Source organism: Colletotrichum orchidophilum (genome assembly GCF_001831195.1).
Source record: "Colletotrichum orchidophilum strain IMI 309357 chromosome Unknown Scaffold_53.1, whole genome shotgun sequence".
Lineage (NCBI taxonomy): Eukaryota > Fungi > Ascomycota > Sordariomycetes > Glomerellales > Glomerellaceae > Colletotrichum > Colletotrichum orchidophilum.
This window is the reverse complement of record NW_019173009.1, coordinates 140260-152415: the sequence shown is the minus strand read 5'-3', so window position 1 is coordinate 152415 and position 12156 is coordinate 140260. Positions and strand designations below refer to the sequence as shown.

At 17.5% G+C, this 12156-nt stretch overlaps 2 protein-coding genes across 2 annotated transcripts; both read left to right on the top strand.

Annotated features, from left to right (window-relative positions):
- Window positions 1-8767: 8767 nt before the first annotated feature.
- On the top strand, window positions 8768-8917 carry CORC01_06870 (uncharacterized protein; the record flags this gene model as incomplete). The annotated part of the gene is made up of 1 exon (XM_022618508.1): window positions 8768-8917. A coding segment is annotated over one exon (150 nt), but the record flags the coding sequence as incomplete, so codon positions are not given.
- A 454-nt stretch (window positions 8918-9371) lies between these two features.
- On the top strand, window positions 9372-9590 carry CORC01_06869 (uncharacterized protein; the record flags this gene model as incomplete). The annotated part of the gene is made up of 1 exon (XM_022618507.1): window positions 9372-9590. A coding segment is annotated over one exon (219 nt), but the record flags the coding sequence as incomplete, so codon positions are not given.
- Window positions 9591-12156: the final 2566 nt, after the last annotated feature.

The window sequence follows — 12156 nt, the reverse complement described above, 5'->3', positions numbered from 1 at the left end:
TTTTAATATTAGTTTTTTAAATTAAGCCGTTACTAAAAGGTCGTATATAGCTTCGGGCTAATATATAAAAAATATATATACCCTTTTTATTCGCTATATAACGTATTATTATAAAGTATTAAGTATTATCCTATTGATTATATAAAACTATTTAATATATCTTTTTTAACTAAATAAAATATCTTTATTTAAAATTAAGATACGGCCTTTATTAAATTTAATCGGTTAGTCTTTAGTTAGAATTATCTTAAGCTTTATATAAAGGTTATAAAGTTTAAACTATTCCTTTTCTTTTTTTAAAAATTATACGATAACAAAACTAAAAATATTATTAGTTTATATTATTATAAACCCAAAATCTTTTAAATTTTTTATTATATAAAGTAAATATAGGTCGTATAATAATTATATTATATTAAGATTATCGATATAATAAGCGTAATAAATCTTATATTAATATAGCCTTAACTTTATTAATCCGTATAAAGGTTTAAAAATATATAGTAGCGTTTTTTTAAAATATTTATTTTAAAATTCCTTAGGGAGTTAAGCAACGATAATCTTATTAAGCTTGTCGTATAATTACATATAAGCTTAAGTAATATCTTATAGTTCGTTTTACGCTTTAAAATCTTATATAAAAATAGGATTAAAAGCTAAAACTAATTTTTAATTTATTTTTTAAACGGTAGGTATTTACGTAAAAATGTTTTCCTTCTCTTCGTCCTTATACTTTTAAATAACTAATCTCGATTTTTTAATCGGTTTTATAAATTTATTTTTAATCTCTCGTACTATTTTAGTTTTATAAATACGGAAAGATTTATATTATTTTTAGTCGTATTATATAAAAGTAAAAACCCCTTAAGTAATAAGGGCGTCGATTTTAATAGCGTTAAATTTTTTATACGGTCTTTTAAAAGTCGTAATAATATTATTTTATTATAGCTTAATAATTAAATCATAATTATCTTATTTTTTTTAAATTAAATAGAGTCATACCGATTATTATATAAGGCCTTATCGTATTATTTTCTTTTTCGGCCTCCTTTTTAACTTTAATTAAGTTAATAACTATAGTAATTAAACTTTTTTTTAATCTAAATCTTAGTTTTTATATATAACCTTTTTTTAATAATATAACTTAATATATATTACACAAAACTAAGTAGGGCTATTAACTATATCCACCGTAATTATCGTACGGTTAATATTTATAACTTTATAAAGTCCTATCTATTTTTAATTTTCCTTCTAAATAAAGACGTCGCTTTAAAAAAGTAACGAAAAGACTTTTTAAATATTAAATTTATTTTAAATATTAATTGCATAATTAATCTTAATATCTACTTTAATTACTTTAAATATCTTCATAACCTTTTAAATTACTTTTACCTATTATATAATATTTAATAAAGATAATAAGTCGAAGTTAATCCTTAGGTATATTCTAAAAACTAATAAGGTTAATATAATTTTATTAAATTTAATAATGTCGTTTAAGGCCTTAATTATTATTTAAAAAATCGTTTCTTTATCTGTATTATAACTAAGTTCTTTAAACAGGATTTCGTACGCTCGTTATAAAAGTATATATACCCTCTCTATTTTTCTTATTACTTAATATATTTCGATTAATATCTTTTCGTACGATATATTTATAATTTTTATTTATACCCTAAACTTTATTAATATAAAATTCGTTTTAAAGTCGTATAAAATATAGTTTAATAATCTTATATACGTATAGATTTAATACTTATATAATACATTCTAAATATCTCGTACGGAAAATAATTTCAGAAATATTACTTTTTAAAAGCTAATTTTAGTATCGATAATATATAAAACATTCTTATCTTTTAGTTATCCGATATTTATAACAATTTCGTAATTAAAATAACAATTATCTTTTAAAAAAAACTTAAATTTTTTTAATATAAGGTCATATAATTAATAATAATAATAAAAAATTTAAATTTTTTAAAAGATTAATTCGTTTATATTATTATACTTAATATTTTTTAAAAGTTAATATAGTCGATCCGTACGAGGGTATTTAAAACGTTAATATAATCTTTAGAACTAACCCTTTATAAAAAATATATTTATTTTTGTACGACTAAAGTTAAAAAATAGATGTTTTTATTTCTTTAGGACTAGGATTATTATACCGTCTCGTCGTACGATAATATTATTTATATTATTAAAATACGCTTTTAAATAGTTTATATTTTATAATAAGAATAAAAAGGGCGTTAAAGTCTTTAAAATATAGTAAGTAACTCGTCTAATAAGGTTTTTAATCTTAACCGACCTTATAAACGTTATATTTTTAATCGTATCGAATTATATATTTATAAATCCTAAATTTTAATTAATTTTTATACGAAAGTACTTTCTTAAATATATTTAAAACTAAGGTTTTTTTATTATTAAAAACTTAGCTACTTTTATATCTTATAGTTCCCTTTAATACATCGTAAAATACGTATCGTATAATAAAAAAAATTAAATATTAATAATTTTAAAAATAATAAATATATCTTATCTTATTATATAATATAAAAATATTAATATCGTAAGGTATATTAAAATAAATTCGTTATTATTTTCTTTTTCTTTATTATATAAAGCGTTTTTTAATTAACTTTTATATTTTAATAAGTATACCTCGAACTCGTTATACGTATTTTATTATATTTATAAATAGTTTTAAAAGAATTATTCTTTAATTTAGTTACGTTTTTTTATAAAATAGTTCCGAAACTAGTACCTTACCTTTTTATATATAAAGCACTTCTTATCTAGGAACCTTTAATATTAAAACGTTAAGCTAAATAATCATATAAAAAGTTTCATATTATTCTTTAATTCCTAAAATAATTTTTTTAAAAAAAGTAATTTTAAATAATTATATAATAATTTTTAAAAACGATAAAAATTTAAAATATACTAGCGGTCGATATAGTTAATATCGTATAATATAAAGGTCTTATTTATAACTATTTAAATAAATATTTATAAATCTAAAAAGAGCGCTTTATATATTAACTTTTAAAAAATTATTATTAACTTTAGTTTTAAAATACCGCGATATATTCTAATTATTATTATATAAAATATAATTTCTTTTTAATATCCTTCTCTTAAGGTACGTTATATAATTTAAAGTTTATTTAAAAGTATTTTTAAAACCTTAATAAATATCTTATTTAGGTTTTCCTTTTTTATTTATACAAATATAAGTATTATCTAATCGGTCTAATAGAAATTATAATTAATATTAATATTAAAATAGCTATTTAGTATATTATAAATCTAGTCTTATCTTTTATTTAATTTAATATAGTATAAATAAAACTCTTTTATACGATCGGTAAATATATTTAAAAAAACTATATAGTATTAATCCTTTATAATTCTAAAGCAACGGTAAAAATTAATAAATATTTAAACCTTATTATAAAGGATATCGTACGGTTTCCTAATATAATTCTTTTTTTCTTTCTATCCTTTTTAAAATAAAGTAATCATAATAAGATTATATAAGCTATTTTAAATCGGTCGTTTTAATAAAAAGTCGTATATAAATATAGGTTTTTTTTAATTTAAAGTTATACGATAAGGTATTTATAAAAAAGTTTCGATTTCTTAAGAGAACTTTATTTTTAATAAAATTTATTATACGACTTATTTAAGAAACTCGCTTGGGGTTAATTAATTAATCGTATTTAACTTAATAAGTTTTAATTTATATATCTATTCGGTTTTTTTTTAAATTATAATTTATAACGGTAAAGGAGTAGGTATAGGGATTATTAATATATAAAAAATTAATCTTTATATATTTTATTATCGTAAAGCCTCCTTTAGCTCTTTTTTAAAAGTACTTATAAGTTATATAAATTAATTAATATAGTTCTTACCTATTAGTATAAGAAAATCATTATTTTTAAGGATTCGTATAAGTTCTTTTAAAAAAATACGGTTTATTTAAAAAAAGTAATCCCTTATCTATCTTTTAAAATCTTTAAAAAGCGAAGTTTATAATAATTTTTTTATTAAGTTAAGTTAAATAATATTTATTAAAGCTCGTGCGAAATAGGTAATTGTTTATAAATTTAATAAGTTTATATAGAGGTCGACGGGGTTATTTTAAGATATTAAATTAATAATATTAATCTAGTTTTTTAAAAAGATTATACTCCTATCGCTAACGTTTTTATATATTTATATCGCTTATAATTTAGAATTTAGTTTAGTTAAAGATTCGTTTATTAAAATATTAACTCTAATTTTTAATTAAGCTAGTTCTATCTTTTTCCCTTTTAATAATTAAAAGTCTAAAAATAATACTAATATAGTTTTAATAAATAATAATCGTATCGAATTGTACAATATCTTATTAAATTTATTATATAATAGCGTATACTATTAATTTTATTAATTATATAAAAATAATTCTCTATTCGGTTCTATTTCGAAGCGATAATAAAGAGTTCTTTTTATATAAAAATTAAGATTAAAAATCGTCTTAAACTTCTTTTACTTAGTTCTATTAATAAAGTAGTATAATCTTAGTTTAAGGATAAAGTATAAAGAGCTCGTACGGTTTAATTTATAAGCTTAAATCTTATCTCTTCGTACTAATTAATCTATAAATTATTTAATATAATCTACTAATTAGTATTAAACGGACTAAAGGGGGATATATATATAGATCCCGGTGATAAGTTAGTAATTAAAAAAGTGATTCTATTCTATAATACTCTTCTTAAGTTCGTATAATAAGGAAAATATTTTAGAATATATCTTCATACGTAACTAGAGCTAGTTACGTGTCGGAATATCTACGTAATTAAACAGAGGTTTAGTTACTCTTAATATACTATACGTTTAGTCCTAGTTATTGTTATTTTAACAACTTATCTTATTTTAATAACGACTTTAAAAATAATTAAAAACTAAAATAAAAAAAAACCTTTTTTAATTAAAATACGAAATCGATAAAAAAATAAATATTATATATTTAATATATAGACCTTAAATATTAAAAAAACGTTACTATTAACATATTAAAAAACTAAATAAGGCTTATTATATAGCGGACGCTTATATTTTTTAATATCCAATTATAAAAATAATCTTTATTATTTTAAAATAATAAATATATAAATAATTTAAAGTAATAATAAAGGACGATATATTCTATTTAAAATAAAATTTCCCTACGTTTAAAAAAAGTACTAAACTAAACGACTTAAATAAAAAAACTACCGATAATATATTTATAAAATCTAATACCGAAGGATTAAATTACGACCCTTTTTTAAATAATATTAATATATTAAACTACGAATAATTAATAAGCTAATAATTATTTTATAATTTAAACGAACCTCGCAACATCGCTTAACGATATATTTAATTAAAAATCAATTATAAAATACTACCCAATATTAATAATTTCACTACTAAAAAAAAAGCCGATTTAAATAAGTAATTAAAATAATAAGAATTTATAAGCTTTTAAAAAGAATTAGATTAATTTATTAAAGACTTAAAAAACTACTTATATAACCGATATATTCTAAATATATAATCTAATATTAAAATATTTAGAAATTATAAATTATTTTTTAAAAGGAGAGAACCTATTAATAAAAAAATAAACGATATTTATAATATTATTAACGTATTATATTTATTTATTAAAAAATAAAAGCGTCCCGATTTAGTAATTAATTACGAACGGTTTATAAAAAAAAGATAAGTATTAGCTTTTAAAATATTAAAAAACTAAATATATTAATTATAAAAAAACAACGAAAAGTAGTTAAAATAAATAAATTCTTATATTTTATAATACTCCCTGACGAAGAATATTTACGATTTAAATTTTAAATAAACGAATATAATATAAATATTATTATTAATAACGGCGCTTAAAAAATCTTTATCTTATTAAAAATAGTAAATAAATATAAATTATTATAAATATAAAAAACGAATTTATATATTTTATAAACGGTAAAAAGAGAATAAGTTAATTATAACGACAGATATATTAATTAAAAGACTATATACTTTATAATATATATTAATAATTAATTAAAATAATTAAAATACGATATTATAGAAATTAAAAATACCGACGTTATCTTAGGAATCTCGTAATTACGAAAATATAATTTATAAATAAATTAGAAAACCGGCTAACTTTATTAAATAAATTTAATTATTAAACGATTTAAAAAAAAGGGTTTAAATAAGTCTTACGTAACACCTAATAAATAAAAATAAATTAAATATATCGCCTTTATTAAAACAATAAAACTTATTAAAATATTCGTATTTAATACGAACGATCGAAGATCGGACTTATTTTAAATTATATTTAAAAAGTACCGGATTTATATAAAATTATTTATTTTAAAAAAAGAAATAAGATTATTAAAATATAATAACTAAGATATAAAAATTAAATTAAAAAAAATATAACTTAAGTTCTATTTACTATATTTTATAAATTAATTGAAATATAAGGAATTTAATAAATATATTAACAATAGATTTAAAAAAGGTTATATTAAATTATTATTTTCTTTAATAAAAATATTAATCTTTTTCGTATTTAAAAAAAATAAAAAAAAGCTTAGATTTATAATCGATTATAAAAGATTTAACAAAATTATTAAAAAAAAATTACTATCTATTACCCTTTATTATAGAATTTAAGGAAATATTATATAGAACTTAATAGTTTATTATAATAAATTTTAAAAAAGTATTTAACTAAATTAAAATTAAAAAAAAAGATAAATAAAAAACGGCATTCCGAACTTATAAAAGACTTTACGAATATTTAATTATATTTTTCGAACTTATTAATATACCCGTTATATTTTAAATAATAATTAATTATATATTTAAAAAATATATCGATATTTTTATAATCGTTTATTTTAACAATATCCTTATCTTTTTTTTTAATTTTAAAATATATAAAAAATACGTTTATATAATATTTTAAAAACTTTAAAATATAAAGCTCTTTATTAAGCTTAATAAATATAAATTTTATATATAAAAAATAGATTTCTTTAGCTATACGATTATATTAAAATAAATTTATATATAAATATTTAAAATAATAATAATTAAGGACTAGCTTATACTTATTAATTTTAAAAATATATAATTATTTTTAAAATTTATTAATTTTTATTAACGATTTTTTAAAAATTACGTTAATATTATTAAACTTTTTAATAACTTAATAAAAAAAAATATAACCTTTATTTAAAATAAAAAATATAAAAAAGTTTTTAATAAAGTTAAGAACTTAGTTACTTCGGAATTAATAATTATAATTCCGGATTTAAAAAAACTATTTAAAATTAAAATTAACGCTTTGGACTTTATTATAAAAGCTATTTTAAAATAATAAGATTAATAAAAAGTATTTTATTTTTATATATTTTATTTTAAAACGTTTTATAAAGCAAAACTAAATTAGTAAATTTATAATAAAAAATTAATAATTATAATTAAAACTTTTAAAAAATAAAGACTATAGTTTTTAAAAACTAAATACGAAGTTATTATCTATATAAACTATAAGAACTTTATAAACTTTATAATAAATAAGAATCTAAATAAATAATAAATTAAATAGAGCGAATTCTTATTAAAATTTAATTTCCGAATTATTTATCGAAAAGGTTTAAAAAACGGTAAAGTAAATATTTTTAATAAACGACTTAATTACGAAGTTATATATTACGGCCAGCTAGTCGTAGTGAGGTTTGTGTTAACAAAAATTAGGGCTACGATATTTATAAATAATAGTCGTCATAAGAATAGCTTTAATAAAGCTATTATCTATAAGTTATAAAATAAGTAAAGCTTTGATAATTAATCGTAATCTTATTAAATAAATTCTTAATAAGGATAATTAAAAGCGATCGTTAGATCTAATATAAGAATTAATTATTAAAAAAGTTATAAAAGTTTATTTTCGAGCTTAGCTCGGGTTATTTTATATATAAATCCTAATCGTAAATATATTTTTTATAATATTTTATTTATTATTATCCGATCGTTTATTAAACGATCGTTCGTTTTATATTTTTATAATCGCTTATCTTATTTATTTATAAGCATTTATTTTTTATTTTATTATATAATTATAGTTATATAATTTATTTATAATTTTTTTATTTTAAGGGAGGCCGTTTAAATTTTTATTATTATATATATAGTATAATAGCCGCTGTAGGTCCTATAGGGCAGGGCCCTGGTTTAGCAATACGTGTTAAGTCGTAACATTATAGTCTTTAAAGAAATATAAATAATCTTTAAATATAACGATAATAGTAATCTTATATTTATTATAAAACTCTTTATAATAACTAAAAAAGTTAATATTAACCCGTTTAAAAAAATAACTCCTAAGCTTATTATAGAAGTTTATAATACTCGAGCATACGGTTATTAAAATATTATAAAGATATAAAAATAGATTTATTAATATTATAATAAAACCGTTATAAAAGTAAAAGTTATTAAGGCTATTAGGAACTATAATATTTATAAAAAAAGTAAAAATAGCCTTTATAAGCCTTATAAAGAATTATAATTATTACTAATACCCTTAAAAGTATAGCACTTAATCTCTTAAGACTTTATTATTAAATTATTAAAGTTTAAAGAACTATTAATAAATATATAGTACGATAGTATCTTAATTATCGTCGACCGACTTATTAAATTTACCTATTTTATATTATATAAAAAAGTAAGTAATATTAAGGAATTAATATATATTTTCTTTAAAATAATTATTATTAACTACGGTTTACTTAAAGAAATAGTTTTTAATAAAAATAAGCTATTTACTATTAAGTTTTAAAGATTTTTAATTTTATAACTCGGTATAAATTATAAATTATCGACCTTTTTTTACTTATAAATTAATAAATAAATAGAAAAAATTAATTAAATTTTTAAAATATACCTCTATTATTATATAAATTATAATTAAAATAATTAAATAATATTATTATTAATAGCCTAGTTTATATATAATAGCGCAATTAATAAAAATATAAAAAAATCCCCTTTTTATTTTAATTATAGATTTTAATTAATTATATATAAAAAAGTATACGAAGGACTATAGGTTATAAAAGCCGTAATAAACGTAAATAAACTTAAAAAGATTTAAAAAGAAGCCTCCTTAAACCTTAAGTTTATACGGCAATATATAAAAAAGTATACTAATAAATTAAAAATTAATAAATTAATTTTAAAAAAAAAGAGATAATATATACCTCTTTCGCTATAATATTAAAACAAAACAACTAAATAATAAATTAGATTATAAAATATTTAAACCTTTTAAAATTATTAAAAAAGTTTTATTAATTAATTTTAAATTAAAACTTTTAAATACGATACGATATTACCCGGTTTTTTATATTTTATTTTTAAAATTAATATTTAAAAGCTTATATATTAAAAATCGTATTATCGTTAAACTTAATAAACTAAAATACGAAGTTAAACAAATTATTAACTATTAAATTAAAAAAAAGATATAAAAAATACCTTATTAAATAAAAAAATTATAAATATAAAAATAATATATAAGAACTTATTACGAACTTTTAAAACTTTTAATAATTTTTTGAAAAATATTAAAATTAAATTTAAACCTAAAATTCTTAACTATTACGGCATTTTAATTAATAATATTAAAAATATTATTAACTTACGCTTTTTAAGCCGCTAAGGAAATACTCTCGGTATTTTTAAAAAATTCTTTTAATATAATATAACTTTTTTTAAATACTATTTACTTTTAAAAACGAAAACGTTTTAATTTAAATAACGATTTATTTAATTTAGCTTAAGCCTTTTAATAAGCCTTAGCTTTTTTTTATAGTTTTATAATTTTCTTTTAAAACCGCGATTTTTTTATTTATTTTTTATAATTAAAACGATTAAATTCTATTATTAAACGATTTATTATATTTATTAATTAAGATTTATAAAAAACTATTTATAAAAAACTTATAAATATAAATAGTATTAATAAAAATATTATATAAAATACCTAAACGATAATATATTTTATAAATATTAAAATTGAGAAAAAGTAAATAACGAACGCCTTAAGAATAATAATTTAAGTATAGTATTATTTTTATACTTTTATTAAAAAAATAAATAATATATAATAAACGACGACGAGACGTAGCTATTTATAATTTCAATTTTTTAATTTAATTTAATATAGCGTTAGTATATTTTAATAAAAATATTTAATAATTCCTTAATTTAAAAATAAACGATTTATTTATAATCTTAAGGACTAAACCTTTAAAAAGAGGAGCTAATATTACGATTTAATACGTATTATTAAATTAAGGCCCTGTCGTATAAGACTTACGGCGGCTATTATATTATATATATAATAATAAAAATTTAAATAGCTCTTTTTAAAATAAAAGAATTTTAAATAAGTTATGTAATTACGATTTTATAATAAAATAAAAAATAAACGTTTATAAATAAATAAAACGGATAATTATAAAAATATAAAATAAACGACCGTTTAATAAATCGTTAAATAATAATAAATAAGATATTATAAAGAATATATTTATAATTAGGATTTATATATAGGATAGCCTAAGCTAAGCTTAAGGATAGATTTCTATAGTTTTTTTAATAATTAATTTTTATATTAAATTTAATAATCGCTTTTAGTTATTTTTATTAAGAATTTATTTAATAAAACTACGATTAATTACCAAAGCCTTATTTACTTTACGATTTATAAATAATAGTTTTATTAAAACTATTTTTATAACGATTATTATTTATAAATATCGTAGCCCCGACTTTTGTTAATACAAACCTCACTACGACTAGCTAGCCGTAATAATAAGTTATAAAAATCTAAGCTTAGAAACGGCTAGTATACAGTAGCTAACCGATTTATATAAAATCTTCTTTAAAAAAAGAAAATACTTAAGGGGAAGGTACGAGGTTTTATAAAAGATTTTAATTATATTCTATACTAATTATAAAAAAACTAAAATTTAAAATTATTAATATTACTTAACGATTACTATCGTTCTTACTAAAAAAACTAAAAAATATTATTATTAAATCGTACGTATAATAATTAATTAAAACGACTTTATTATAATTATTAACGCCTTTTAAAACCGTTTTAAAATTAATAATTAAAAAAAAAGGCTTTTTACTAAACTTAAAACTTTATCATTCGGATTAATAATAAAAAAAATAAAAAATAAACTAAAAATAAAAATCCTTAAAAAGCCTATCTTACGGATCGATAAAATTAATAAAACCTTATTAATAAAAGGAACCGACGAATAGAAAATCGATTATTTATTAACTATAGTTTAACGAGTTAACGAAATAAAATTTACTTTATAAAGCTAGCCTAATAAATATAAAACGCTTTACGCTCAACTTAAAACCGGGTTTAATATTAAAACTAAAATACTTAAATAATAATAATTTTTAATTAATAAAAAACCGTACTAATAATATTAAATTAACCGTATTTATAATAATAAAAAAAAAAAAGTTAAATACGGCGCCCGATCGCAAGGCTAAAATAAAAAAACAGCTCCGGACGGCCCCTAAAAGCCTCTTACGATAAGGTTCTATAGATTTTAAAAATACTACGTATATTAAAAAAAGGGCTATTAGTCTAATAATCACTTAAAAAAAAAAAAACTAAAGTATATAAGTAATATAAAAAGGTAAAAAGAACCGCCGGTAAAACCAACCTAACTAAATATAATTAATTCTTTATTGATTACGAAGGCAAATCGCTTAAGATTATAAACCTTATTATAAGGTTTAAAAATATAAAAAATCTAACCGCTTACTTAATCGATAATAATAAGGATCTAAACGTTTTAAATAAAACCCAATAGCTCTATTTTACCCTATTAATAACTAACTATTTAATATTTAATAAAAAGTAAGCCGTAGAAGCTTTAAATAAATATACTTTCTTCTACGGCTAGCTACGATCTATTAATAAAGAAATTACCTAACTTTAAGACTTTTTAATCTAATCCGGGGCAAAAACCTCTCACTTTT